The 12,693-nt window shown below is 55.1% G+C and overlaps 3 protein-coding genes across 3 annotated transcripts; 2 read left to right on the forward strand and 1 right to left on the reverse strand.

The window, feature by feature from the left end:
* Window positions 1-1,784: 1,784 nt before the first annotated feature.
* On the forward strand, window positions 1,785-8,591 carry BDZ83DRAFT_569357 (carbamoyl-phosphate synthase; the record flags this gene model as incomplete). Its single annotated transcript, XM_060504184.1, has 3 exons — window positions 1,785-2,400; window positions 2,455-8,483; window positions 8,535-8,591. 3 exons carry the CDS (start codon window positions 1,785-1,787, stop codon window positions 8,589-8,591), a joined length of 6,702 nt encoding a protein of 2,233 aa, XP_060368951.1.
* A 1,135-nt stretch (window positions 8,592-9,726) lies between these two features.
* Window positions 9,727-10,717, forward strand: BDZ83DRAFT_748703 (pyridoxamine 5'-phosphate oxidase; the record flags this gene model as incomplete). Its single annotated transcript, XM_060513657.1, has 2 exons — window positions 9,727-9,766; window positions 9,999-10,717. 2 exons carry the CDS (start codon window positions 9,727-9,729, stop codon window positions 10,715-10,717), a joined length of 759 nt encoding a protein of 252 aa, XP_060368952.1.
* Window positions 10,718-11,219: 502 nt separating this feature from the next.
* Window positions 11,220-12,337, reverse strand: BDZ83DRAFT_648245 (uncharacterized protein; the record flags this gene model as incomplete). The annotated part of the gene is made up of 2 exons (XM_060510164.1): window positions 11,220-11,986; window positions 12,145-12,337. 2 exons carry the CDS (start codon window positions 12,335-12,337, stop codon window positions 11,220-11,222), a joined length of 960 nt encoding a protein of 319 aa, XP_060368953.1.
* Between the last annotated feature and the right edge of the window lie 356 nt (window positions 12,338-12,693).

Raw genomic sequence — 12,693 nt, forward strand, 5'->3', positions numbered from 1 at the left:
GCTGGGTGAGATCCGTGGGGTTCATTAGAAGCGTCCAGTGGAATGTCATCTTCCGTCACTTGACCTGCCTACTCACGCTACTACACTCAGTTGCCGTTTATTTCGACTACTTAGTGAGAATACCACATTCCGATAAACCAGTATAAGACACAAGTATGGCACGTGCAAGTACGTCAAGTCATCCGCATTATCCGTTCCTTAATCCAAGGTGCCGAGAGTTTCTCCAAAGATGATCCAAAAATGGTATTTGATGAGGGGCTGGACTCGAATTGGCGCCGTGGAAAACGCAAAGCATGGGTTTAAACCCCACCGTCTTTTTTTTTTTTTGTCGCGACGGCTTCTTTACTCATTGAGGCGAGATACATATGCGTAATACTCTACCAGTGGCCATTGCCAATTTGGATTTTCTTATGGCGAATTTTCAAGCATAGAACTAAGGTGTGATTATTCGGAGTGAAAATATTTGGTAAACAAAGTATTTAGACATTGCGAGGTCTCGATGAATCTGAAGCATTTTCCAGTCCGGGGGGTGGTTGTTGCCCCAGCTGCCCATACCTACCCCAAATCGAGAGGAATGCCCCGCCAAAAATTCAGCACCGGCATCGGCGATGGCCAGGTGAAAACAGTGGAGGTGAGAGCTGTTCTCACCTTGGCCGGTGTGCGCAGGTCAAAATCGGATCTTCCACTCATGTTCAATAACATGGAAGTGATTCCGTAATAAGCTTACAAGCCAGCACACACATCAATGCTTCAAAAGAGCCACGGCTACCCAACGCTTGCAAGCCCAAGGCCCTAGGTATGCCCTCGAAGTAAATCACCACATCGATCGTAAGGTATCGATTTGCAAGGTTATTTGAGGGACGTACTATTGCAAGTAGCCTGGTCCATTCCAATCGTGGACTCGGCCAATTTTGGAAGTGATTCACAAGCGGCCGGTCCACTCGTGGCCAGCCACCGTTCAGGTGTACTGTGTAGAGTACCGTAGTTTTCTCCCGCCTCTCATAGCTTTAGGTCCTTCACCACTGGCCACTCAAGCTAGGAGAATTTGAGGTGAGGAAAGAAATTTCTGCAGGGACAAGACTGACAAAATTCTGCAACCTCAGCCATCCGGGCGGGCTGTTGGTGGCATTGGTGAATTTTGGTGCTGGTGACGCGGGGCTAATTCCCCCGCCCTATGGCTAGAAGCGGCAATGACCCAAACCTACCGCCATTTTCTGCCACTTTCTGCCCACTTGGTAGATTGCGCTAGACCTTTTGTCGCTGACCGCCTGCGATTTCGGTGAAGCATAAGCCGTATTTTTTCAGTTGCAGATCTGTGTCAACGTAGCCGGGACTCCACTGTCCAGGGATTGTGCCTGTATCATTGGTCAATCCACTCTTAAATTCCTCCCCCAGCGAGGGAAGGCCCTGAGCATGGAGGAGGGGGGTAACCAGATGAATTTTTTTTTTTTTCTCTCTGTCAGAGCAAGGTAAAAGTCTTTGGGTCCTGCTGTTTGGCTCTTCTCTCCCTCCTTCTCTCTTTTTCCTTTTTTCTTTCTCCGACAATGGTTGTCTAGAAACTCGCATAACTTCCCGAAGATCTATCGTGGCAGATGATCGCTGGGAAGCTCCAGAACCAACCTACGAGACTCTTTTGACGAGCTCGCTGCTGTCACTTTCTCTAGCACTTCTTTTTTTCACATCGTTGTTGCTTTAGACCCTCTTCCCTCCGAGAGTTTCTTCACCCGTCAATTTTCTCTGTGCCCCGCATCACCCAGAAGAAACTCCTCCTTTCACAACCGAAAATGTCGCCCACCGTCTACCCCCCGGCTGCGGCCCGCATTGTCGGCTCCGATGACGAGGGCCTCATGGCTCTGGAGCTGCCCGATGGCACCGTCTACCAGGGTTACAGCTTCGGTGCTCAGAAGAGCATCGCCGGAGAGCTCGTTTTCCAGACCGGAATGGTGGGGTATCCGGAGTCGGTGACAGACCCCTCGTACCGTGGCCAGATCCTGGTTATCACCTTCCCTCTGGTTGGCAACTATGGTGTCCCTTCGCGGGAGACCATTGACGAGCTCCTGGGCGACCTGCCCGCTCACTTCGAGTCGTCCCAGATTCACATCGCCGGTCTCGTCGCCCACTCCTACTCGGGCGAGGATTACTCCCACTTCTTGGCAGAGTCATCACTCGGCACCTGGCTCAAGGAGCAGGGCGTCCCCGCCATCTACGGCGTTGACACCAGGCAACTCACAAAGTACCTGAGGTCACAGGGCAGCACCCTCGGCCGCCTGTTGTTGCAAAAGAAGAACCTGACCAACGGCACCGCCAATGGTCACGTCAATGGTGTCGCGTCCTTCTCCATTGAGGACTTCCAGGCCGTCGACTGGGTGAACCCCAACGAGAAGAACCTCGTAGCTGAGGGTGAGTTCTGCCAACAATTCTCTTGATTCGGCTTTTGCTTACTCTGCATTCTAGTATCAATCAAGGCTCCCAAGTTGTACAAGCCTCCTTCGAGCGTTGCCGTGAAGAAGCACCCCTCCGGCCGACCTATCCGCGTCCTGTGCTTGGACGTCGGTATGAAGTACAACCAGCTGAGATGCTTCCTCAAGCGCGGTGTCGAAGTCCTGGTCTGCCCCTGGGACCACGACCTGGTCAAGCAGGCGGGCGAAGAGTACGATGGTCTCTTCCTCTCCAACGGTCCCGGTGACCCGGCCATGCTGGAGAACACCGTCAAGAACATTCAGGCTGCCATGGAGAAGACCAAGACTCCCGTCTTTGGTATTTGCTTGGGACACCAGCTGCTCGCCCGTGCCTCCGGTGCCAGCACCGAGAAGATGAAGTTCGGCAACAGAGGTCACAACATTCCCTGCACGAGCATGATCTCCGGAAAGTGCCACATCACCTCCCAGAACCACGGTTTCGCCGTCGACTCTAAGTCTCTGACGGCCGACTGGAGGGAGCTCTTCGTCAATGCCAACGACGGCAGCAACGAGGGTATTGCCCATCTGTCCAAGCCTTACTTCAGTGTGCAATTCCACCCCGAGAGCACACCCGGTCCTCGCGACACCGAGTACCTCTTTGATGTCTTCATTAGCACCATTGAGGAGTGCGCCGCCGACCCCAAGGCGCTCAACGCCCCGGTCAAGTTCCCCGGTGGCACCATCGAGGAGAACGAGCGTCTTCACCCCCGCGTCCACCCCCGCAAGGTCCTCATTCTGGGCAGTGGTGGTCTTAGTATTGGACAGGCCGGAGAGTTCGACTACTCTGGCTCCCAGGCCATTAAGGCTCTCAAGGAGGAGGGTATCTACACCGTTCTCATCAACCCCAACATTGCGACGATTCAGACCTCCAAGGGTCTTGCCGACAAGGTGTACTTCCTTCCCGTCAACGCAGAGTTCGTCCGCAAGGTCATCCAGTACGAGAGACCCGATGCCATCTACGTCACCTTTGGTGGACAGACTGCTCTTTCAGTCGGTATTCAGCTGAAGGACGAGTTCGAGGAGCTCGGTGTCCAGGTTCTTGGTACCCCTATTGACACCATTATCACCACCGAGGATCGTGAGCTCTTTGCCCGCAGCATGGACTCTATTGGTGAGAAGTGCGCCAAGTCTGCTTCTGCAAGCAACATTGACGAGGCCATGTCTTGTGTCAAGGACATTGGCTTCCCCGTCATTGTCAGAGCCGCCTACGCTCTTGGAGGTCTCGGCAGTGGTTTCGCCAACAACGAGGCCGAGCTCATGGATCTCTGCAACAAGGCCTTCGCCGCCAGCCCCCAAGTGCTTATCGAACGCAGTATGAAGGGCTGGAAGGAGATCGAGTACGAGGTCGTTCGTGATGCTCAGGACAACTGTATCACTGTGTGCAACATGGAGAACTTCGATCCCCTTGGTATTCACACCGGTGATTCCATCGTTGTCGCTCCCTCCCAGACCTTGTCTGACGAGGACTACAACATGCTCCGCACTACCGCTGTCAACGTCATTCGCCACTTGGGCGTCGTCGGAGAGTGCAACATTCAGTATGCCTTAAACCCTTTCTCTAGGGAGTACTGCATTATCGAAGTCAACGCCAGATTGTCGAGATCCTCTGCCCTTGCTTCCAAGGCTACCGGTTACCCCTTGGCTTTCATCGCCGCCAAGCTTGGTCTCGGTATCCCCCTGAAGGACATTGCCAACAGCGTCACCAAGTCCACCTGCGCCTGCTTCGAGCCTTCCCTGGATTACGTCGTCGTCAAGATGCCCCGCTGGGACTTGAAGAAGTTCACCCGCGTCTCCACTCAGCTTGGTTCCTCCATGAAGAGTGTTGGTGAAGTCATGAGCATCGGCAGGAGCTTTGAGGAAGCCATCCAGAAGGCAATTCGTGCCATCGATTTCCACAACCTGGGCTTTAACGAGACCGAGGCCCTGATGTCCATCGATGACGAGCTTCAGACTCCCTCCGACCAGCGTCTATTCGCCATTGCCAACGCTATGCACTCTGGCTACACCGTCGACAAGATCTGGGAGCTTACCAAGATCGACAAGTGGTTCCTGAACAAGCTCAAGGGCTTGAGCGACTTCGCCAAGAACATGACCAACTACACCACCAGCGACATCTCCAAGTCCCCTGCAATTCTCCTTCAGGCCAAGAGACTTGGTTTCTCTGATCGTCAGCTCGCCAAGTTCTGGAGCTCCAACGAGATCGCCGTGCGATCTCTGAGACAGGAGGCCAGCATCATGCCGTTTGTCAAGCAAATTGATACCGTTGCTGCTGAGTTCCCTGCTCACACCAACTACCTCTACCTGACCTACAACGCGACCGAGAGCGATGTGTCCTTCGATGACCACGGTATCATGGTCTTGGGATCTGGTGTTTACCGCATTGGTTCTTCCGTCGAGTTCGATTGGTGCTCTGTTCGCGCTATTCGCACCCTGCGCCAGGATGGCTTCAAGACTATTATGGTCAACTACAACCCGGAGACCGTCAGTACCGATTACGACGAGGCCGACAAGCTCTACTTCGAGAACATCAGCTTGGAATCCATCCTCGACATCTACCAGCTGGAGGGCGCTGGCGGTGTCCTCGGTGCCATGGGTGGACAGACCCCCAACAACATTGCTCTGCCGCTCCACCGCGCTGGCATCAAGATCCTTGGTACCTCTCCTGAAATGATTGACAACGCCGAGAACCGCTATAAGTTCTCTCGTATGTTGGACACCATTGGTGTTGATCAGCCCACCTGGAAGGAGTTGACCAGCTTCGACGAGGCCAAAAAGTTCTGCAACGCTGTCTCCTACCCCGTGTTGGTGCGACCTTCTTACGTCCTCTCGGGTGCTGCGATGAACACTGTCTACTCCGAGCAGGATCTCGAGAACTACCTGGCCCAGGCTGCTGAGGTTTCCCGCGAGCACCCTGTCGTTATCACCAAGTACATTGAGAACGCCAAGGAAATCGAGATGGACGCTGTTGCCAAGGACGGTGTTGTCATTGGCCACTTCATCTCTGAGCACGTCGAGAATGCCGGTGTTCACTCTGGTGACGCCACTCTCATCCTGCCCCCTCAGGACTTAGAGCCCGAGACCATTGCCAGAATCGAGGAGGCCACTCGCAAGATTGGTGCTGCTCTGAACGTCACTGGTCCCTTCAACATTCAGTTCATCGCCAAGGACAACGACATCAAGGTCATCGAGTGCAACGTTCGTGCTTCTCGATCGTTCCCCTTCGTTTCCAAGGTCATGGGTGTCGACATGATCGAGATGGCCACCAAGGCCATCACTGGCAAGCCGTTCGAGGCCTACCCTGCTACCGATATCGCCCCCAACTGCGTCGGTGTCAAGGTTCCCCAGTTCAGTTTCTCCCGTCTTTCCGGCGCCGACCCCGTCTTGGGTGTTGAGATGGCTTCCACTGGTGAGGTTGCTTGCTTCGGTGTCGACAAGTACGAGGCCTATCTCAAGGCTTTGATGTCCACCGGATTCAAGATCCCCAAGGCCAACATCCTTCTGTCCATCGGTTCCTACAAGGACAAGAAGGAGATGCTGCCCGCTATCGACAAGCTTGCCCGCCTCGGCTACAAGCTGTTTGCTACCGCTGGTACTGCCGACTTCCTTCAGGAGCACAACATCCCCGTCCAGTACTTGGAGGTTCTCGCCAACGAGCAGGAGGACCAGCGCTCCGAGTTCTCTCTCACGCAGCACTTGGCCAAGAACATGATTGATCTCTACATCAACTTGCCTTCCAACAACAAGTACCGCCGTCCTGCGAACTATATGAGTAAGGGTTACCAGACCAGACGTATGGCCGTCGACTACCAGGTTCCTCTGGTCACCAACGTCAAGAACGCCAAGATTCTCGTTGAGGCCATTGCCCGCCACTTCGGACTCGAGGTCGGCAGCCGCGACTTCCAGACCAGCCACCGCACCATCTCTCTGCCTGGCTTGATCAACGTCGCTGCCTTCGTTCCTGGTATTGCTACTGCCGGAAGCAAGGATCTCAAGGCTGTTACCAAGGCCTCGCTCTCCGCCGGTTTCAGCATGGTCCGCATCATGCCTGTCGGCGTCGATGGCTCAATCACCGATGCCGTCAGCCTGAAGGTTGCCCAGCAGAGCAGCAAGCAGGGTGGATTCTGCGACTTCAACTTCTCCGTCACTGCCACCTCTGACAATTCTGACCGTATCAGCCACGTCACCGGTGAGGTCGGATCGCTCTTCATCCCCTTCAACCACCTGTCTGGAAACATTAGCAAGGTCGCTGCCGTGACTGCCCACTTTGACAAGTGGCCCGCGCACAAGCCCATTGTCACTGATGCCAAGCTCACCGACCTGGCTTCCATCCTGCTCCTGGCCAGCCTGCACAACCGGAGAATTCACGTCACCTCGGTCTCCACCAAAGACGACATCAAGCTCATTGCCCTTAGCAAGGCCAAGGGCTTGAAGGTCACCTGCGACGTGTCCATCTTCTCCCTGTACCTCTCGCAGGATGACTTCCCCGACTGTGCTTTGCTCCCCACCAAGGCCGACCAGAACGCTCTCTGGGCTCACCTGAGCACCATCGACGTCTTCTCCATTGGCAGCTTGCCTTACCAGCTTGCCAGCTCTCTGGGCAAGACCGCTGATCCTTCCGTTGGCATCGCCGATGCTCTGCCCCTGCTCCTCACTTCCGTTACTGAGGGCAAGCTGACCGTCGACGACATCAAGGCTCGTCTCTACGACAACCCCAAGGAGATCTTCGAGCTCCACGAGCAGGTTGGAACCAGCGTCGAGGTTGAGATTGACCGTCCCTACGCCGTCCACAACACCAACGGCTGGTCTCCCTTCGCGGGCCGCACCATGCGCGGTTCCGTCCAGCGCGTGACCTTCCAGGACCAGACCGTCTGCCTGGATGGCGAGCTGCTGGCTCTGCCTGCTCTTGGCAAGGACATGTCCACTCACGGTGCTCTGCCCATGTCCCCTGCGATCAAGCCTCAGCTGCAGTCTTTGACCAACCCTGACAGCCCCCGTGACCGTCGCCCGTCGCTGTTCAACACCTCCAGGCCCACCAAGCTTCGTCCCACCGACGGTTACCTGCCCAACAAGAGCAACAGCGGCTTCGAGGACCTCGGTCTTCCCGCCCCTCTCCACCCCGCCGTTGGCTCCAAGCTTCAGGACCTCCTGTCGCAGCCCTCGTCGTGGAAGAGCCACAGCTGCCTGTCTGTCAGCCAGTACACCCGTGCTGACCTTCACCACCTCTTCACTGTGGCTCAGCAGATGCGCCTGGGCGTCCAGCGCGAGGGTGTCTTGAACGTTCTCCGAGGCCGGGTCTTGTGCACCTTGTTCTACGAGCCTTCGACCCGCACTTCTGCCTCCTTCGATGCCGCGATGCAGAGACTTGGCGGCCGCACCGTTGCCATTGCCACCTCTCAATCCTCGGTGCAGAAGGGCGAGTCCCTGCAAGACACTCTGCGCACCCTCGGTTGCTACGGTGACGCCGTTGTGCTCCGCCACCCTGACGAGCACAGCGTGGAGATTGCTAAGAGATACTCTCCCGTTCCCGTCATCAACGGAGGCAACGGCAGCAAGGAGCACCCTACTCAGGCCTTCCTTGATCTCTTCACCATTCGTGAGGAGCTCGGTACCGTCCAGGGTCTCACTATCACCTTCGTTGGTGACCTGCTCTACGGTCGCCCTGTCCACTCCCTGATCTACCTTCTCCGCGACTACGGTGTCCAGGTTCAGCTTGTCTCTCCCAAGGGACTTGCCCTGCCTACCGACGTGCGCAACTTCTTGGTCGAGTCTGGCCAGCTCCTTTGCGAGTCTGAGGAGCTTACTCCCGAGATCCTGGCCAAGAGCGACGTGCTCTACTGCACTCGCGTCCAGAAGGAGAGATTCCCGACGGTTGAGGACTACGAGAAGGTCAAGAACTCATACCGCATTGACAACCGCACTCTCAAGTCGGCCAAGAGAGACATGTGTATTCTGCACCCTCTCCCGAGAAACGAGGAGATTGCGCCCGAGGTTGACACTGACCAGCGTGCGGCTTACTTCCGACAGGTAAGTCCCTTGATCCTTGAGAGTTGAACACAATGCTGACAAGTTGCACAGATGAGATATGGTCTGTACTGCCGCATGGCTTTGCTTGCGTTGGTTATGGCACCATAGAGATGAGATTTTCTTTTGGCTTTCTTTCCTAATTGTATGGGGAACTCGGACATGAGAAAAAAAGCACACGTGCAAAAAAGTTTTTAGAACAGTTTGGTGTTTTGGGTTTTTGGGCTTTTCTTTTTTCATCGGGATGATAGTATAGACACACACACACAAAGTAGGAAGCAACTATTCCTCAAAACTGGCGTATAAGAAAGCGCGCCGTCAAGACGTCCGTTGTTTGGCTCGCGCCATCACGACGTCGTGGTGTAAGAGGGATTACATGTTTTATTTGGGTTTAGAGGTGTTTTGGGTAGTGCGTATAGTGCGTTGCGTTCGTTACGTTTGTTGCGTACGTTGCGTATCTTGCGTACCTGGATTACGTTTTTTTACGATATGATACCCCCTACCCGTCGTATGTACGGAATGAGATACGTTTGTTTGGTCTGTTGCGTTATGTGCGTGTCTTGCGTGCATGTGTGTTCCGTGTGTATTCTGTGTGTTCTGTGATGTCTCTCAATGTGTAGTCATCAAGTGGTCCGATCGAAGGACTCAGGTGCTGGGCTGATCCCTGCTCCGCACCTGAGCTCCGCAATGTGGGTGTTCTGCGCGCTGCGCGGCTGCGCCTACAATCCGATATTTGGGTCGGTGTGTCTGGGTGTCTAGGTGTGGGAAGGGGAGAAGAACGGGTGGAACATTCTGCGGCTGTCCACCCTCAGCCAACGTGCTTCGAGAATGTGGGGCGTTTTTTTGCAGCTTGCGGTGCCCCTCACTCAAATGCAAGCATCATGAGAGGGAAAGTTCCAAGTCATGACATGACGCTGCAACCGCTTTTTTTAAACGCGTAAATCACCTCACTCTTGCTCACAACCTTGCGCAGCATCACTTCCTCGCGATACTTGCGTAGCACACAACTTCCCAAGCTACAATCAATCTTCACGTCAAACCTAGCCATTTCCTCGTGAGTTGCTGTCTCATTGGGTTACAAGAAAACCAACACCCCCCCCCCTCCATCAGCTGACGAAAGTCGTGTAATAGGTAAGGAAAGCTCTGGCAAACGAGACCACTCACTCACTACCTTACCTCGAGGTGAATTTTTGACCTCTCGCATATGAGGCCCGGCTTCGCGTATAGATTCTCGAGATCGCTCAAGATGGCTCTGCACCCGCCTCCCGAGAGCGAGAAGCTCATTTGTAAGTTCTCCCCTCACTGCCCTTTTTGATCTGCGTAGCATGACACCCCCGGGTGAAGAGGCACGATGAGAAGTGGAAGGGCCGGGTCGCCAGATGATGCATGATGAAGACGCCGAAACGGAACGGCCCTCATCTCACCCTCATCTTCATCCTCCTCCTCCCATCTCACCTCTTCATCTCATCCCACCACCCCTCTCATCATACAACACCGGAAAAAGCTAACATCAAAAAGTCGCACCCGCCGGCTCCTCCCAAAACACCCGCGCAGACCAATTCACCCTCGGCCGCCTCTCCCTCCCCTCCCTGCACCCGACCTCGCCAACCCACCAATTCAACACCTGGTTCACGGCAGCCCAACAAACCCACGCCGTCTCCCACCCGGAAACCTGTACCCTCTCCACCGCCTCCTTACCCTCCGGCCGCGTCTCCGCCCGCATGGTCTACCTCAAAGAACTCGACGCCAAAGGCGGCTTCGTGATCTACACCAACCTCGGCACCTCCCGCAAAGCAGCCGACCTCGCCTCCAACCCGCACGCGAGTCTGACGTTCTGGTGGGAGGCGCTGCAGAGGCAGGTCCGCGTCGAGGGCAGGGCGGAGAGGTTGAGTAGGGAGGAGAGCCAGGTGTACTACGACACCCGCGTGCGCGGGAGCCGGATCGGGGCGTGGGCTTCGCGGCAGAGTCAGGTTCTGGAGCCGCAGGAGGGGGTGAAAGGCGAGGAGGGGGAGAAGGATGACGGGAGGGCGCAGTTGGAGGGGTGGGTGAAGGAGGTGGAGGAGCGGTTCGAGGACCAGGAGACGATTCCGGTGCCCGAGTTTTGGGGCGGGTTGAGGGTCGTGCCGGAGAGGGTTGAGTTCTGGCAGGGAAGGGATAGTCGGCTTCATGATCGGTTTGTGTATGACAAGGTGGAGGGTGAGGAGGAGAAGTGGACGATTAACAGATTGAGCCCTTAATAGTCGCAGGGTTAGACATGTGAACTTTGGTCATTGTTTTTTTGGTCAAAATACCATCACTCATCATACGCAATCACGGCGAAGGAACAGTGTGTAAAAGTGAGAAACTTAATGCTGTCTTTCCAGGACTACATTACCAAATAGGGTATGATAAAAAGATGAACCATGATTTCCAGTATCGCAACCCAGATCCCAAGACCCCATCCGATAAAATCCCTTATCCACCATATACGCCACGCCCAGTTGACCGATCGCCCAAGAAAAATTACAAGATGCGTAACCCATCGAGCCCTCGTCGAGGCCGAGGTTTTGGTATCCTTAAAAACGTTCAAGCTCTGGAAAATTGCCCTCAGTATACAACAAGCCAGAGAGGCTCATGCAAATGTGCTGTTCAACCGAGATGTCCTCTCAGTATCCAACAGGGCATGCAAATGACAGTCAAACAAAAACGCTCGCTCGCTGATTGTCCCATGGTCCCTTTTTGTTTTTCCGTCTTCGATCCTCAAAACTCCTCGCCGACTGGAGACAGACCCATGTCGTTGCCGGAAAAGGTCAGGGACATGTAATCCCCGCCAAAAGTCGTCTTCTCAAGAGCCGCACGCACTTCGTCGCCAAACGACTCAGCCTCAGACTTGGGCGTGTCAACAGGCGTCAGCTGCAGGCCCAGACCAATCACGGCGGTACCAATCGTCATGCTCTTGCTCTTGCTGTGTCCCATCTCGTGGGGTTGGACGGGGCGGGCCGAGTTGTAGTGCCGTGCGGCCAGCTGCATGTCAACCATGGTGTCGGCGAGCAGATCCTCATCGTCAACCAGGGGCTTGATGCGGTAGTTGAGGTTCTCGCAGATGCAGCGTTCCGTCACATTGATCTGTTCGCAGGACCAAGTGTCCTTGCCCCAGTTTGACGAATAGTATGACGTCGAGTCGTGGCAGTCGTCGGTGAATTTAGCGGCGATTATGAGGGAAGATAGGATAATGAGCTCGGGCTGGACCGAGTCGATGTGCAGCTGCTGCTGGCGGCGGCGATCGAGGAGAGGGCTGTGGCCAAGAGTGTGGCGTTTGTTGTAGGAAGAGCCGTCGACGAGCAGGGGGCACTGCAAGCGCCAGCTCAGGGCGAACTTGGAGTTGAGAGAGTCGAGGATGCAGACGGCCAAGGCGATGGTCTCGAGCGGGAGGCCGGACCGGCTGAGCATGGCCTGGACCAGAGGCACCGACGGAGTTGTGAGGGAAGCTGACGTGGGAACGAGGTTGACGAGGTGGATGGCGGGGCCTGCAAGCGCGCGGAGGTTAGCATTACATTGCATATAATATATTGCATTTGGAGCATGCCCATCGAACGAACGAGCGTTGGAGCAAGAGGGGGTAAAGTTTGTAAGGGTTGCCAAAGCTCTCCCCCAATCCGCCATCACGTAATTCGGCTGCACGTACCAAGGAACTTTTCTTGCAGGACGTCGCCTTCTTCCAAGGCCGTTTTCGGGCTCTGGTGGGCGGAAGAATTCCTGGACGAAGGTGGCGGGGTGGGAAGGTTGGAGAGGGGTCGGTAGGTGAAGTAGGCGTCCTCGGCTCCGTATTCGTCGTCCGAGTAGTCGGTGTTCTGGACCTGTCTCGCCATGTTGCCCATCTTGTCGTTGTGTCTCGTGCCGGCGGCTCTGACTATTGGGTCCGATATGTGATTGTTTGTATTGGAATGTGTGTGTATGCGAAGTGGTTTCTGCTTTACAACAGTAGCAATAGCGGAACGGGTAGAAAATTATCTGTTGGTGGATCGTGTCGGTCGTGGGTGGTAAACGTCGTAAAAGCCAACTCTTCCTGTCCTCGGTCCTGAGCAGTAGGGGGTGCTGCTCATATTCGTATGCAGCCTGTAATCGGGTGTGATTAGGGCAGTAGCTCGTACTCAGTCGTAAAGGGATGATGTGATCACGCAACGTCGGGTTGGAGAGGTGAGTAGGAGAGCACAAGGAGAGAGGCTTGGGTGAG

The sequence above is a fragment of the Colletotrichum acutatum genome (assembly GCF_030867785.1).
Source record: "Colletotrichum acutatum strain CBS 112980 chromosome Unknown BDZ83scaffold_14, whole genome shotgun sequence".
In the NCBI taxonomy this organism is placed as follows: domain Eukaryota; kingdom Fungi; phylum Ascomycota; class Sordariomycetes; order Glomerellales; family Glomerellaceae; genus Colletotrichum; species Colletotrichum acutatum.